General features: G+C 41.9%; 1 protein-coding gene across 2 annotated transcripts in view; it reads right to left on the reverse strand.

Annotated features, from left to right (window-relative positions):
- Positions 1-17683, reverse strand: part of ADAMTSL3 (ADAMTS like 3) — a 176366-nt gene that overhangs the window by 135173 nt on the left and 23510 nt on the right. For both annotated transcript variants that reach the window (XR_015914404.1, XM_010213962.2), the window contains exon 2: positions 14185-14304. Coding sequence is in view for 1 of the 2 variants with exons in the window: in XM_010213962.2 (XP_010212264.2) it covers positions 14185-14304 (120 nt within the window). In the remaining variant the exon portion in view is untranslated. The remainder of the gene's footprint in view (positions 1-14184; positions 14305-17683) is intronic.

Below are 17683 nucleotides of genomic sequence, written 5' to 3' on the forward strand. Positions count from 1 at the left end.
CCTTAAAATATTATGTTTGGTTTATGTAGATGCTTTGTTATTCTAAATACACCTTATTTAGAGCCTGGGAAACATGAAAGAATCTGGACAGAAAAGCAGAAGCCTCAGGAAAGGGTCACGAGCAGAGCAGAACAGTGGAGCAGCAGCAAAGGCAGTGCAGGGTGCAAGGGATGCTCTTCTCCCTCAATTACCATTTTAAATCAGCTCCAGAAGTGAGTGGAACACAAGACATCTATGATCCTACCCTTACCTTTAATGCTCAGGGTCCTAACAGCACATGAAGACCAGAGCTAATTTCTGGGGGTATTCAAACAAGAATCCTACATAGTCAGTGACCAATCATCACGAAATGTATGGTTCATTTACAGATAGAATAAATCTATGATTGAAGTAATAGATGTATCAGTTTATATACTCAATACAATGAGGCAGAGCTGGAAGGAAGCAGAGAAAGGAGATGGTAACTGCAAGAGCAAGCTCAAGAGGTACTAACAGGCTCAGCCACTGCAGGCTCACTGTTTTCTTGGGGCAATTCAAGAGCAACTCACAGTGCGGCAGAAGCAGTGACCAAGGCCTTAGCTGTGGCACCTGATGGACAGGGGGTGGTTCATTTTCCCCAAAACAATGGGTGGTACTAGGAGAAAAACACCTCTCACTGTAGAGAGGAAACAGTAAACATATAGAAACTAGTAATTTGAGCAGCAGAGAAAGCCAAAACAGAGTAGGTAAGGAGGACTGGAGTTGGTCTGCTAGCATTTTTCTTCCCCTGACTTTAAACGTTGGAACCACAGCACAGTAGATGTCAATGAGGATTTTATATCTATCCCCAAACTCACATAGGGCACAGGAGAGAGTCATGAAGTGCTCTACAAGAAAACAAGCACCTTTTCTATTTTCCTACATATAACAACTAAACATTTTTGTTAGCATTATCATGAAGTGAATAAGCTACACTACTCTTGTTTTCTTCCATACTAGTGTCTTAAGCTTCAGTTGGTACACACATACCCACACAAGTTTATTATAGTTTTCTGTTGAGATCCCCACCACACAGAAAGCATTAGTTACACCACTGTGCAGAGAGACCAGCTCTCCCCTTGTCAGCTGGAGTCATTTCAGATCTGGCCTTCCTATCACCAAATCTGAACTGCTACCAAAGCACATCTGCAAAAGCCATCTCTGCTCCTGCTCCAGGTCCATCTCCTCCTAGATCACACTGGTCTCCTGCCAAGTCACATTCAAGCACCTTGTCTTCACCTACAAGATCTTGCCTAGTAATAAATAATGTAGAAATAACCACAATGTACTGAGGAATTATCAAGAAAGGTTTATTTAAGGAAAAAAAAAATAGGGGCATAAAACCTTACAACTAGCTCTCAATTCCAGCCCTGAGAGCCTTCACACACTACGTCACGTCCCCTTGCCTCGTGCCTGGGACTTGCAGACGGACAGTGCAGCGTCAGGGACTCCCTCCTGCTCCAGCACCCTACGGGCAAGGTGCAGACCAGGGGGAGAGAGGACCACAGTGCTGCAAAACAGAGGGGATCACGTACGGGACAGCACAGCCCCGCGCTCGGGGGCTGCACTCAGCTCGCTCTGGCTGCACCGTGCACCACAGCACAGGCCCAGCCCCAGGGGCCGAGCTGCACGACACACAGGTAGATGGTTCACGGCCAACACCACACAGCAACCCACCTCACCCCGGGGCCGGAGGCAGCGCGTGGTAGTGGGACTTGCACATGTGCTCCCTGGCCTGCAAAGCTGCAGATGCCAACACGCAGCGTCACCCTCCAGCCTCGCTTCTTCTTGACCTAGCACTGGTCACCTTCAGATCTCCCGTGAGCAGGTGGCTCTCCACAGAGCCCTAGCTGCAGCCTTGCCAAGCTTGGCTAGCAGCACATTCAATGGCATTGTGGAGATTAGAGAGTCAACGATAACTAAACCCCAAATCGAACAAAACAGGCCTTCTGAGACATAAATCTCACGAGGGAGGTTCATCCAGTGCAAGTCCGGATGCCTCAATGGTTTATGGTTCTGTAAAATCTTCACTGTGCAAGACTGCATATATTTAGAATCTGAAAAAGTAGCAGCTTAAGTTGTTTCTAGTCAGCTCATAAAAATCCGTCTTTAGCACTTTTTTCCTTTAGAGAAAAAAAAAAGTCAAGAAAAAAAGAAAAAGGGAATCCAGACATTCTAAGCTTAGTGTAAAGATAAGATTCTGGATATAAGACGAATATGACTTCACCCGGTATTTTGCAAAGCTTCAAAACAATACTAGATGAAAGTTTATACATAAGCATAAGGGATCTGCCAAAATGAAAGTGAAAACCCAGCAAATTATATTTCAGACACCTTGACATATTATATACCACGCACGCTGTCAGCTTCACTGTCCTTTCCTTTGCTGTAGGCCGAATGCTCGAATACCAATCTTATTAAACTACAACTCTGAATTTATCCACTATATATAACATTCCAGATGTCGTACCAGCTGGGAACAGGCCCTTAGGCCATCTTTGGTTGATCTCTTAGTCGCTTTCCAGCTTTTGCCAGGCATTCATCCAAAAATATGAAGGAAAGTGCTAAAAACAGATGTCAGAGTTAATGTTTTTTTCTTCATGGTAGGAAATACAGAAAACTTGCACCCTACACCTATTCTATGAAATATGAATGTTGTCAACAAAACGTTAGTTAATTTTAAACTAAATCACAAGGTAGCAAAGCTAATTCATATCTGTTTTTCTGAGGACCAGCCAGCCTCCATCAGTTTGTTCTTTGAAAACATTACACAGGCATTTGGATTTTTTAAGTCGGAATTTTTTCTGATGTCTTCAGTGCACAAAAATAGTTAAGTCTCTCACTTGAGAGAAAAAAAAAAAAAAAAGCTTAAAATGTAAAGTAGCCTGGCTGCAGTTCCTGACAGCTTTGTGACAGTACAGGCAATAAGGGGAGTTATTAAAACCAGTACACTTCTGAGCTGTAAGAAAGGGCGACCTTGTTGGCCCCATATTCCACAAACGATTTTGGCTCCCTGAAATCTGACAGGGAGACACTGGGTCTTCGCAAGAGGTCCCCTCTCTTTGGGCTCTTAGGAGAGCGCAAGCCTGGAATGTCAGAGAGCAGGAGTGGAAAGTGGGCCCTGGTCCTGCCAACACTTCAGCACATGTGCATCTTTCCTTATGTGCATCACGCACTGACGTACGAGGGAGTCCTCACATGAATTAAGTTATGCACATGCATAAGTGTTTGGGCCTCAGACCGTAGGGTCTGTGGGAGAGAGGTCATCTGTTCTGGCTGCTCCAGACAGCAGTCCATGCGTCCTGTCCGCACTCACCGAAATACGGACAAACATATGGAGAAACTATTTCCAGAAAGGTCTCATGGTGCTGCCAGCAAAACCTCCGTGCAGCGCAGGGCCTCGGTCCGTCGTACAGCAAGTTCAGGGGACTACTTAATTACAATTGCATCTGAGGAGGACGGTCCTCTGGTCTGAAACTCTAAAGATCCCTAGTTTTTAAAATGAATTTGGGGGAAGTCTTCATTAAAATGAAGTCACTTAACTAGGTAGAAAAAGGAGGGCCACTGGTAAGAAATACTTTCACTCACTGTCCCCTTTCCTCACATTCATTAGAGTGCAAAGCTGAAAGTATGAGAAAAACAGACTATACTACAGCCTCAGTACTGAACCAGCAGGAGAAGAATGAACACTAACTGGCAAGTTCAAGGCAAAGTACAAAAATAGCTGCAGGAAGAACAAAAGCTCTTTTTCAAGGGAGATGATAAAAAGAGCAGGGCAAGCTTAGAACCTAGCCTGGTAGCTAAATGAGCTGTATATTTAAGAGACAATTTAAATTCATATATTAGAACACAATATTACCCCAATACAAGGAGCCACCCCTGAAGCTCCCCCTCTAAGGCAGTAAAAATTCATGGTTTGTTGTATATTTGAACATATTTTGCATTGTAATAAATTAGTAACAGGGGGAAAAAAAACATTCAAGCCAATATGTTGTATTTGTTTTAAGTAAGATTAATGCACTGTATTGAACTTAAATTCATTTTTGCGAGCAGTTGAAGGGAGGTATTTTGCTGTGATGTATTGGTTTTATGAGACATTAAAAGATCCATCTGAAAGAGAATAGCTTGTTTCTCCAGATCTGCAGAACTTGCAACTATTAAGTTTAGGCAAAGACAGACTATTGACCTATGTGCTAATAAATTCAGTAAACTGTATATTTTTAGCAAACATAGGGTACGAGAGTAGATTAAACTATTTTGTGATGTGATGTTGAATAGAGCAAAAAACAGAAGAGCAGATGAGATTTTAAAAACAAAATTCAGTTCTGAACTGCTGCTGGATTGCTGCTGTGTTAACGGCATGATGCTCACTGCATCTGTCAGCAGTTGGTGCAAGTCAACAAGATACTACTATTTTTTCCTGGGCACATGACTGATACGCCTGAAATCAGGGGCAAATTTCCTTGCTTAAAAAAAGAATCCTAATCCAAAGGCTATTGACTTTACCAGGATTTTTGGATCAAAGCCTAAATAATCAGGTGAGGGAGAACATATCATCTCGCACTTACAACTTCAACCATCTCCCAAGGGTAATTTTAAAAACTGCAAAAACACTCTTGTTCATACACTGGCATATTACTGCTAACTTGTCTTACCCATGCGCAAATATTCCAGGCTGCCACGAACCTGCAAACCAGCTGAAGCAGCTCCAAAAAAAAAAAAAAATTTTCTCCTAAGCAACCTAAACTGGTACATGGAGCAAAGCTTATAACACCAAAGTGCTAAAATACTTTCTCTTATATCGTGACAGGACAAACATGAAAAATTCAATGTTACTTGTAGTAACAACATCATAAAGCTAAGTCCCACATTCTCAAGCAGCAAGAGGTCAAGTCTAATAAATACTCCAGAACTATTAAAGAAGTTCAGAGTGTTTTGTATCTCCAAGGTCTGCAACTGCTGCCTCTCTAGATGAGGAATCAGCTTAGCAGCTGCCTGTCTATGGAAAAGGGGGAGGTGGTGGGGGGAAGGAGCATTTGATTTTCCACCTTCTAAAAAAACTTTGGACTTACAATTCATATAAAGTGCGTAAGTGTGCTGAGGAGTAGCATTAATGGAGCGTTACCCTTCACCAAAGGGTAAACAGAGCATCGAAGTAAAGCACTGAATACCTTCAACCATTTCCTCAAACTGCACACAAGCAAAACTAACTTCTGAACAGAAAGCTAGAAATGCAGAAAGATCCATTGACACCCACAGAACATACCAAGAGCTGCACCCAAGCTTAGATGCTTTGGGGGGTACTGATTTAAAGGCATTGGTAGATAAGCAATATCTCTTAGGATGTGACGCAAATCAAGCAAGTAACTTCTGACAGAAAATGAAGAGAAAAAAAAAAAGATCATTGAGCTTTCATAACATAAAGTAACACAAATAACACATTAAACTTTTCAGGTTTAATAGAAAACACTCTCCCCAGTTAGTCCCTGAAAGCCATAGTCATCCTCCGCACGCTTAAGTCAAGGGCTGATGAGCTGCAGAACAGTGATGGATGGAAAGGTACACCCAGCCTGACACTGGCGACGCACCTCACATCAGGCTGCTTTCTCTCTCCCTCCTTGAAGTCTGCATCCCCTCCTCTTTTTCCTAACCCCCTTGGTAAATATTTGCTTCCACAGAGTCTCATTCTGATGCTGACCCCAAGGCTCCGCGGTTACTGCCCATGCGATGCCCTGCCCTGGCGATGAGCCCGCGCCCTGCGGGAGCCGGGCAGCAGGGGCCCTTCCCTCCGCTCCGAGGTGTCCCACGTCCCCTCTCAGCCCCCTGCGCACCCCGGCGGCTGCTCTGGAAGGAGCGGAGCAACCCAGCAGCCAGGCACTACCCAAAACCTCCTCCTGCCCCAGGCCACGCTGCGGCCGGACCATTGGGGTACACGGCACGAACACACTTCTGAGCAAGACCATGGAAGCTGTGCTTGCTCAAAGCTGGGAGATGGAGACAGGCCCCTTATTTTGCCATTATATCAACACCACGCTATTAACATGTGCTGCAAAGCCCAGCACAGCTTTTCACATCATGGCCATTGAAATGCTTCAGATCAGAGTATCACAAGCTGTAACACACTCCGAACTCCAAAAACAGCAACTACAGTTGTCAGTGACCCTCTCAAGAACCTGTGTTTACTGTTTTTGCTAATACTGCCAAAATTAGTAATTAATGTATGCAATTTTCTTCCTTGCAGCTTTTGAAGCCAGTCAGTGGAAATAAATCAGGCTTCCTAGCAATGCTGACAATTATTATTAAACACTGTGAAGTGAAGTAACTGTTTGAAGTGGTGAAGACAATGTTCTTTAGTTGTCCCAAGGCTTGTTCGTTACGCAAGCGCTAATGATACCCAGTGCCATTTTCACTGCTTCTAAAACAATGCCAAGCTGTGCAGGGTTGTTGGAAAGGCTTCCCGCTCAGCCTTCCGCAGCAGTAGCAGATGAACTGGAAGACACTCGTGCAGTTATAAGTATTTGCATCCAATAAGAAGGTCCTTGTGACATCTGACAAACCTGTTTTCCATTCCAGAGAGGTCTGGATAGATAACTAAAGGGATGTTACCCACCAGCTCTCCATGGTCACGGACCAAGTAAATTCCATTTAAATTACCCACTGCCTTACAAAACAAGAGATGATATCAGAAATACCTTTCATAGAATGATTAATTTTTATCAAGCCAGTATTTTCTTGGGTATTTTTTCAGAGCCAATATAAACTGAGGAATTTTTTCCGCTAATGCTTTCCATGTTTAACATGCTGCTAACAACAAGAAGCTGCTATGAAGTCTCATGGGTCTTTAAATGTTATCTGTGGCAGGAGCAAAGAAGAAAAAAAAACTCAACTCCCTCATTCTGAAAAACTCAGCAATGCAAGAGGTCCCCAGTTTGTGCAAGCTTTGCAAAACTTCTGAACAGCTTGAGAAATTTGCCAGTGCTACCGAAGAATTAAATATGAGCTGCTCTAGCCATGACTGAGACCAGCAAAAAGATGTTCTAAATGTTTTGGCATCACTTAGACTGTGTGAACAAACTGATTAATTCACCAGCGGGGCTTTATCAGTCTGAAACATCCTGTCTTCTGGGCAGAATCTGAAGCAGGGTTTTCCCGGCCCAGTTCCAAGGAGCACGTTTCCTACGGTACTTGAAACGTATCTTTGATTTACAAGCCCTTCTCTCCTCTATCTCAATGAACTCCCATTGATAGATGATAGCAGTGCTGCGTCAGAGCAGGTTAAGCCCGGGATCATTTCTGCTTCCCCCAGACCGTTCGGAGGCTTAATTTAGAAGGCTGAAGTTCAGCCTTTATCAATGTCAAAATTCTTGGGTAAGTACATGTGCCAGCTGCTGGGGGTGCACCGGCAGCACGGGCAGGGCCAAGGGTAAATTCCCCTCATACTGTCTCAATCTCTCACTATTTAATCATTGCTCTCCAGTGAAAAGGGGAAGCCAAATGAAGGTCTGGTCTGTATTCTGTTAATTCATTTCATCAGGTGTTTTGTTACTCGTTCAAGGTAGCGGAAGTTAAAGATTTTTCCAGTACAGTATTTGTCCAAGTGCAGAGTCTTCCGGCCGCTCGGAGAAAACAAGACACACCTGTATCATAAGAAGTTGAAAAGTGTGTTTTGGGAAATTGTAAAATTGAGAACTTCAGAACATGAAAAATGGAACAAAATGAGTGAAAAAATCCAGTCCATTATGGAAATCATGCAGGGCGCAAACTATGAAAATACAGTGCTTAATCAAATTAAGTCTGTTATTTTGAGATAGACCGTTTTTTCGAGCTGGATAGAGAGACAAATGTGCTTCTCCCCCACTCCCAAATACTTGTTCAAGAAAAAGAAGAAATCAAACCAACTAGATCAGGAAGTTTTGTGTTTTAACAATTCAGCTGAATTCTGTCTCTTTAGGAAAATATTCCTGATTCATTTCTCACATCATTCCCTGCAAATAAATATTTCCTCTAGGCAGGATCCCCTTTCCAACCAAGCCAATAGCCCCAGCCACACGCTGGGTCCAAGCTGCTCCCAGCACCACTGCAAGCAGGGGCACAGAGCAGAGCTTCATGAATCTCCATAGAGCCTTTTGTCGACATGTAAAGCAGCTTCTGTCTTTGTCTAGCACCCAGGAGACCCTGGTCCTTGCCCATTCTCCTGTCATTTCTGTGAAACACTTACAAAGGTTAATAGGCTGGTTGTGCTACCTGGGAGCCCCCTGCCAGCTGGTGAAGCCAGTATTAGCACAGCCACAGCAGGACTAAGGATCAGGCCAAGGAGTTTTTCCACAGAATTCAGCAGGAATAGGATTAGAGCCATATATACTAGTCATAGCAGGTATTTACTCAAATTTCAAATAATAAGAAATGTGTTTTCTGTGCAAATTGTATTCTTACGGGTTCCCTGTGAAGACACTTACCCTACAAATAGCATGAGGTCAAGCCTACGGGATTCAGCAGACAGGTTTACGCAGAGCCCATTGGCAGAGCAGGGACTAAAGCAGCAATGTCAACAAAACAAGAAAGTCTGAAGTTCTTACAACACAAAGGGAAAAAAAAGCCTCTATGTACTGCATGCAGGAATGTAAGTATTTTCTGTCAACTTAAAAACCCATGAACTTAAATAGTCAATGCTTTAAAAAGTGTCGGTTCCCATTCTCTTTGCCCACATACAGCCACGTTAGAACAGAACAGACCCATCCCGCACGGAGCGCACGGCCGCGGCCGGCGCCTGCTCACACACCAGCCACGCGCCTCCTGCAAGCGGCGAACCCGAACCCAAGTAACTCTCAGTTCTGAAGAGGCCCATACCCACCTCTTTGGGCGGTATCAGTTTATGGAGGTGGTTTTGCCTGAAATCCTAAGTGGTTTCATTTGTTCTTAATCCCTGCTTCCCTTTCCTCCCTTCCATTCCAAATCAGAAACACATTTCATGTGATTAAACTGAGTTTAAATTGATTAATTTCCTTATCCAGATAAGTCACATTAAAACCAAAACAGAAAAAAAAAAAAAACTTAAAAGAAATCAAAATTAAGCCCTTTGCATTGCTCCCCACCAAAAAAGCATACAAAAAAGTATTAGGGAGCATTTAATGCCACCTTCAGTTAAATTTTCACTAACATGCCAAATCATGATTTTCATCTTCACACAGCCTTAACACCATATGCCTTTAAACATCCTTTAGAACATAATTTGAAATCTCATATTAACTTGTGCCGGATTAGTAGGGATCCTGATCCTACAATTTGTTACTCATATGAGTAGTACCAGCTAAGACATCGGAGCTGCCTCAGGATTAAGTCAAGGGATTGGTGCTGAATGTTCAGTTATTTTAACATTAGCATGGAGCATAGGGACAGTAAGATAGTCCCCTACTCAGAGGAATGTTTCTAACTTAATTTTGAAAGTCACGCAGCCAAGAATGAGGGGTTACACGTTTGGTGCTTGGACAACATGAGTTCTGCTGGCTTACACACAGGATGGGCAACCAAAGTCACAAGAAGCCCTTGAATTACATGAAGGCAATGTAATATAGCTGGTTTGGAATTATATTTGAATAGTGCATTGACATCATCAAACCCATAGTTTCATTGGAAAGAATATGAGTCTAAATGATTGTATATGATCAAGGAATATATGTCCACATTTCCTCAAGTCATTCGATTAACTGTGACCAACACGTCTGCTAGACATGACCACAACAAAAACATAGAACAAACATGTTGAAATTGCTTTCATTTTTTTCAGTACAAATGAGACCCATCCCAGCACTTCCTCGGTTACTAATCAATACAGCATCTTCCATTCTTACAAAAACTTTCATTCCTATGTGCATGTTAGAAGTAACAGCTTCTAAAAAACCTGTTTGTTTTCTGGCCATCTCTGCATTCATTCTTGAAGTCTTCCTTTTTAATCTTTTAAATACCATCCTTCCCACTTCACTCCCCAAGGGGAAACCAAGAGAGAGTATTTCTCCTCATGGAAGACACCATATACATCAGAACATTTACTCTCCCAGGTTTGGCCTACATTTTATTTTATGGCACATTTGTTTTTGGCAAATCCAGAGGAAGGCTGGATATTGGCAGAACTGCACCAGCCTGTGTATTACAGCTTGCACATCTAGTTGGAGACAGACTCCTTGGCTTCCACCTCACCAAGCATATCTAAACACTCTAATTTGAAAGTGCGGATTTTCATTACTTTGAAGCTTGCTGGGTGGTTTTTCAAGATGCCAAATTTTACCACTTTCCTGACTGCATTTTTGTAAATTTGTTTGGAAACACTACATTTCTTTGCCAAGATTGGATCATTTAGAGCTAAATGTCTAATTCCTAAATCAGGGCTTAATTATTAGTAAATTGGTAAACATCATAAAACATAGCAGGAGCACAGTCAGCTAGAAAGCTGACTAGTCAAGCAAGCATTTTCTCTTAACAAGGCAGATATCCTCTTTATTTAATTCCCTCCCTGCCCCCCAAGAGCTGTGCCCCCCCCGCCAGCCAATGAAAGGGACTTCAAACACTTCTTGCACAACCAAGTTCTCGCTGCGGTCCTTGGTGGTGGTCCGTCATATGGAAAGGTTTTAATACTTGGAAGCAGTACCTTAAGTGTCAGAAAACAAGAACATTTTATTTCTACGAGAAAGGTTTCCAGTACTACTAGCATGTTGGAAAAAAAAATGCCTTGTAGTAGATTAAAAGGTGAAAAGCCAAAAAAAAAAAAAACCAACAAAAAAACCCCACACAAATCAGGAAAGTAAATTATTCTTTATAGCAATGTTTAATTTGTATCTCAAAGTAGAGGGAAGAGCTACTTATTTAAGTATTTACTAAAAACTTCATTCAAAATGATGGCAGAGGAGCAGTTTTTTCAGTTTTGAATTTCTAATGGCAAATGAAGTCTTTGACTACACATCAAAATCTATTTGGTACTAAGTCAGATTTAAATTACACTGACTCTATAGCACTTTAGAAATGCAGTCTGCAGAGCTCAGATGCAAGACTTAGTTTGCTGAACAAGGCAGAAGTGCTAACAAAACGCTGCACGTACACCTTTCCTTGTGGGGAGCCCTCAAAAGTATTTGCTTTGGATTATTGGGCTTTTTTTCCTGAAAATACACAAGTAAACATGTCAAACTATTTTATTTCCATCCAGAAAGAAATTTCATCCATTCCATCCATTTCCATCCAGAAGTCACAGAAATACCTCAATAGATAAAGATGACAGTATCTAATCAGGCCCTGTAAAGTATCTTCTTCCAAAATTGTAATAAATGAGGGAGGGAGAAGATATATTAACTGAATTGAGAAGCTATCCAGCCAAAGATTTTCATATCCATATAATTCCTCAGAACACACATAGCAACTGAGTATGTAAAGGGGGTTAGTGCAATCCTATACAAAAAGGGGAGCACAGTCCTGCCAGATTAAACTAGAACAAAATGTACTATCTTACATGTACAGCATGAATCCATATGCAATTCTGTTGGGCTAGGAGTACAGCATGTTCCCACTAACATTTATTTGTCTTCTATTTCTAACTGTAAGCTTGCCTTTTCAGATAGCAAATACTTTTGAATATTTAAGTAACAGCTAGTTCTATTTTACTGAGATTACTTACCAACAAAGGAATGAATGATCCTGATTAAACTGGCTCCCCGCTTGAAAAATATCACACAGAACAGCCAAAGAAAACCCCTTTGAAACATTCCTGTGTTTGGACGATGTAAAGAAACTAATCTTGGATCACAACGATGATGCTATATAAAAATTATACCCACTACTCCACCAAACTAGAGGGTTTTTGTTTTGTTTTGTTTTTGTCTGGAGGCAATGAATGGTGCTAAAGGGCAAGGGAGCCCTAGAGAACATATGGAAGGATCAACTTTCCTTGCCAGGGTCTTGCCAGCAAAGGCTGGCTGAAAAGATGCAGGCCATGACCAACCCTCTTGAAAAGATGCAGGCCATGACCAACCCTCTTGAAAAGATGCAGGCCATGACCAACCCTCTTGAAAAGATGCAGGCCATGACCAACCCTCTTCTCAACCTCTGCCTCAGTCTCCTCTCTCATTCTGCTTATTTATTTTGCTCCCCTCCATGTATACAAATAGCAGTATGATTTTCTCAACAGATTGGGTTAGACTGATCTCCTGTCTTGGAGATCAAGAAAATTCTTTGCAAGCAGAGAGGACAAGTGTACAGAATTACTTCATTCTTCCAACTTTCTTTTCAACTAAATTTAATTCAATTTAACGCAGAATCTGCAGGAACTAACACCAAGACTCTCCAGGAATGACCAAGAGCAAAACCACCTGTTCTGATGTTCAGGGAATGGAAGGACATGAACTCTTCACTGGCCAGGACCCCTTCGTGGGGGAGCAGGGAGGGTGGCAAGTGAATAACAGAAATTAAATGGGATCAAGGTGTACAAGGAAAAGCTACTCCACTTTTGGATTATGTGGTAATCTTTCTGATTCTGTTTATATGTTGGATACATTACATAAAGTGGCCATACATCCCCCTCTATTCACTGGTATATCTTGATCACAGCAGATTACTACACGTCCTCTTCCTAAACATGGAAAGCAGCTACAAGACAGTCTGCACCGTAACCGGTACTTTTCTTCACGAATGCAAGGAGAGTTTGAAAACATTGCAAAGAGCTGACACTGTAGCCAACATAATCATGGAGCAGGGCTTCATATAGAGCCATGGTGGTATTTTTGATAAGTTTGCTCTGTCAGCTATGCTATTCACATACTACAAATAAATCTATTCAAAGCCTCATACTGTCCTCAGTTGCATACAATATATTGCTTTCTTCTATAAATATTGATCCATTTAATGGAAACGGTTCTGATCAAAAATGTATAGCCTTTATAAACTTTTTCTGTGACTGTCATCAAATGCAGCCCGAGTTGCAGCTGCATTTTACAGTTCTGCATGTTATTGCTTTCCCAGGTGTTTAGTCCAGGGGACATCTTACTGGAGCACCTTTGTGATAGAAAAGTTAAGAGCCTCTGGGGTAGCAAAAGTATACATTATCATTTGAACTGTATTCCAACAAATGATTTCTAGCACTGACAGTGCTGTCTAATCCCTCTCTCTTTTGTCTTCCCAAACAGATTCTCTTAGTCAACTCCCTCCCCCTGCCTTTCTTTTTTTTTTTTGGGAGCAGCTGATGAGCAAATTGTTTTTCCTCATAGTAGCTACTACAAGGAGATAAAGCTGCCAGTCACTTGAGAGCTCCATCTTGCTACCGGAGGGCAAGATTTGCTCTCCTCTCACTTCTACATGGATTGTTTCCTAGCAATTTGCCTCCTGTTACACTAAGAAATGCACTGTAAGTGTCTACGAATGTAAGTCGGACAGTTTTGATGTGGAGCTCAACCGACTTCTGGAACACATTGTGTTATGAGTAAATTTCCACAGCATGCCACACATTTCCTAGTTTGCTTCAGATCTTTTGCCAAGATTAACAGCATTTCTTTCATGTTGCTTTCTTTACATTTATATCTATATTCCATGTTTAACATAATGTTTCTATGGTTCTGGAGAAAGCATTACAGATATTTAACTTCCAAATACATTATTTGTTGCTTTCTAAACACTCTGCTTCATCCATTATTGCACTTCATGTCTGTTTCTTTATAATTCATTCAGCCTTCCTTCTGAAGTCTCCATGCATTAATGAAGTTTGCTAAACTTTCCACAAGCTGGGAAATGCCAGGATCTGACTTAATATAAATTTATATCCCTGAAATAAAACTATTAGGATATCAAAAACAATTCACAGAAAGGATAACAATCTCAATTTAATTCTACACATTGTGCAGTATTAGCTATAAAAATCTATTAGTATATCATTAAAACAGTTTCCTTCATCTCTATTATGTTCTATTAAGATTTTCCATAGTTGGCTTTGGTCTATTATATCTACAATTAAATGAATATTTTTTGTATAACATGTGATCATTCAACTCACTATATTTTTGGTGCATCTTCAAAGGATAACAAGCAATTTGTTTCTTATTTTGTTTCATAGGACTCTTCCTATGAAACTCATGCTCTTCTCAGAGTCACATGAACATGGTAATGTTCCATCGTGTTCACACATGGCAAACTGACCTGGTCATCGTAGCGGTAAGTGAGGAATTGCTCCCCTGTCGTATCCTCAAGAAAACTCCCTTGGGGAGAAAGTGCAAACTCTGGCAAGAAGTAGGCACCTTGGGACTGCTCTGCTCTTGCCTGCAAGAGATTCAGAAAAATCAAATTGTAGCTACTACAAACACAAATCTTTTTTTTTTCAGACTCCAGGCATATATTTATGATGACTAGACATGCATTATGAAAAAAACCATGCTGAATTTTTAAGCACAACATTTGGATACCTTCTTCCTACAATACCTGCCTTGAGGATATACTGGATGCTCACAGAGGTACAAAAATAAGTGAGATGCAGCAATAGCAGAATAATCTATTAAACGCAACAATGTTATCTCTGTCTTATCAACTACCTCTCCAGAAAGATAATCTAGAACACTCACTGAAAAAGCAGTGTTAATCATATGCTTGCTTTGGTCTTAGGCAATTCATTAGTCACTGGTTACTGCTCACAGCAAAGCAAAGCATGAGTGCTGACAATGCAGGGCATTGCTTTTATAGGAAGACAAAAATCCACTGAATCAAAGGATGATTCAGGCTGGAAGACACTACTACAGGTAGGAATAAATCACTGAAGTAAAGAAATCAGGAGGGCAGGGTTCTCTAACACCGGGCAGCAGTCCCTGCTAGTTAAGTCATTTGCAGCTGGTAAACAGAGTTTGAGAGCTGGGAGAGGAAGAATGGCTCATCTGGAGGCTACAGAGGAGCTGGTTCTGTCTGAACTGGAATTAGCAGCTCCAACTGGGCTGCCAGACACCTGGGCTCTTACAAGACAAATGGCTTCTGCTTAACTGATCCCTGCACATACAGTAAGTGTATGGTACCTGGAACGTGCTAGACACATGGAAAAGTGCCTATTCAGTAGAGTCATTGCACTAAAGCATCCAAGACATTCACTAAACAGGCTGCACAGACACTTACTCCTATCACAAGAGCAGTACGGAAGCTCTACCCTAGGAAGTTAACCTTGTGCAAACAGACTGGGAGTGACAGGGCGGGAGAAAGAGCAGTAAATGCAATTCCACTTCAGGAAGAAACACAAGCCCTTCCAAGAATGTCTTTAACGCTAGAGTCCACACTTTTGGAGAGAGGAGCTCTTCTGCTGCCCATGAAGAGTTCATTAGGTAAAACCAAAGATGGGACTGATGAGACACACTGTCAGCGGGCATCACAAGAGGTGAAATCGCTGCCATACGGCCATGAGCCGCAGTGTGACCATGCAGGGCCCCAGGCAAGCCCCGACACTGGCCTGTAGCTGCAGGTGTTCAGTGGCTGCTCTTCGAGCTGCTTAGATTACAGCTAACACTTGTGTCTAATGTGCTACCATTACATCTTGCTGTGGACACAGCCAAAGCGGGCAAAATAAAACAGCTAATAAGAACTCCTGCTCTGGCAGGACTCAAAAATTAAAACTCAACCCACCAAGCTAAACACTTGCACCTGCTTATGACATTGCAGATACCCAGCCCTAAATGGGAGCAGCTCTTCACACAAGCCAGAACTGGATATATATTTAGCTCTGAAGAAAGGAGGGAATAAGTTTGGCACTTCTGACATCGATTAGAGCAAACGAGCAGCTCTCCTGAATGCAAAATACTGGGTCCAGCTATGGCACAGAGAGAGAGAGAGAGGGGAAAAGGACAAGGAGACCAAAACCACCATCAAAGAGACAGAAAAGTTTTAGAGACGAAAACAAGACTTGAACTATACAAGTTGCTGCTGGACATTTCCCAGTGAGTCAACGTAATAAATGGGGCTTAGTTTGACTGTGTTTTAGACACTCATGTCATAATTTTACAGAAAAGCTAAGAGTTGCCCTCAGCCAGCCTCCAAAGTGGCAGCTAGAACGGTACCCAATGCAGGTGTCACCTCTGCGGTGGACAGCCAGAGATTTCAAGCAGAACGCACCTAATCGAACCAGCCCGCAGCGGAGGAGGAGCGAGGCAGCCCCTCGTGCAGGGAGGGCCCTCGGGAGGCCACGGCCTGCAGAGGCTTCCCCCATCGCGGAGCCGTGAGGCGCCCAGGCTGCCAGGCCCAGCGCGTGTGACGAGCATTCAGTTAACACGCTTGCTTCAAATAGAGCAATCTTCATATAAACTAGACGTTTCTTGAAAAGGACACGTCTAGACTAGGGTATAAGGTCACATTTTAGCATGCAAGAGTGAACGAGATTTTCAAGAGGGCTTTTTCCCCCAGCCCTGCATAAGAGTAACTCATATTCACATTGTGGTATCGAGACATTTCCTATAAAGCCCATTATTCCTGTGGTCTCACTTATACACTGTAGTCTAAACCTTATTTATGCAGAACTAAATCACGACATGTGAAGAATAAATCTACATTTGATAACAATAGTTTCCCCATAAAGTAGCCAAGAGAGGGCCGGGGCTGCGCTTGCCGCCACACCGAGCTGGCTGCGGCTCGCGCGAGCCCTGACACGTTCACTTGAACTCAGACACGAACTTGGCCGACATCATCTGGCACTTTTCCCCACTGGATTCAATGGGCTATCGATAGATCCAACGGGAGGGAATACGGGAATGATGTAATCCTATGATTTCAGCATAGGACTAAGAGCAAAGGGATACGTGTACTCAGTCTCCAGTGGCCTGGGCTAAAGTACTTTTCTACCTCAGTTTCCCCAGATGTAAAACCCAATTACAACACCACCTCAGCAATATCAATCATGTATTGTAAAGTTTAGTTTATATTTGTAAAATACTTTGGAGAAAAGAATAGTGCTAAGTGCTGGCAATTTATAACAATATTTTGGAAAGAGTTGCTGAACTCAAGAACAGACGAGTATCCAAATTATTCCACCACACTTAGAAAGCTGTATATATCATGCTGCTGCTTAATTTCCCATAAACAGAATTGCCAAAGGGATACACAGTGATCAACGTACTTGTGTTTCTCATTCATAAGGTAAATATTTAAAATAGAAAGTTTTTGAACATTCATCAGTATTACACTTTAAATATATAAGATGCCAATGTTTGAAGCTGAAATAACATTTTAATAAACATGACAAGGAAAAATAGGGGTTTCTTTGTATACTCACACACATTCAGTTTTAGTATCTAAAGCTCAAGAGCAGCTAGCCACTGGAGAATACCTGCTAGACTTCAAGCAGGAAAAATCTGACTTGCAAGCAGAGCAAGTTTCAATTTCCAGTGTTAACAGTGAATGTTTTATAAAGTAACAGAGAAGATTACAATAATAATAATAATAATAAAATCACCTGCTAGCTGCCAGTAGGCACTGCTGCCTACCCAGATAACTAAAGGAGAAACAGAGCAAAGCATTTCATGAAAAAAAATCTAAGAACGCACAATGAGCTATCACAGCAAGTCACATCAAGCAACTAGAGCTGATGAAAAATAAATAAAAATCAAATTCTCAGAGAATTGAGCTTTTATAATAATCAAAAAAAGCAGAAAATAAGATGACTTTTTTTTTTCCC

Source organism: Tinamus guttatus, unplaced genomic scaffold (genome assembly GCF_059628265.1).
Source record: "Tinamus guttatus ecotype Peru unplaced genomic scaffold, ASM5962826v1 Tinamus_guttatus_pri_ptg000004l, whole genome shotgun sequence".
NCBI lineage: Eukaryota > Metazoa > Chordata > Aves > Tinamiformes > Tinamidae > Tinamus > Tinamus guttatus.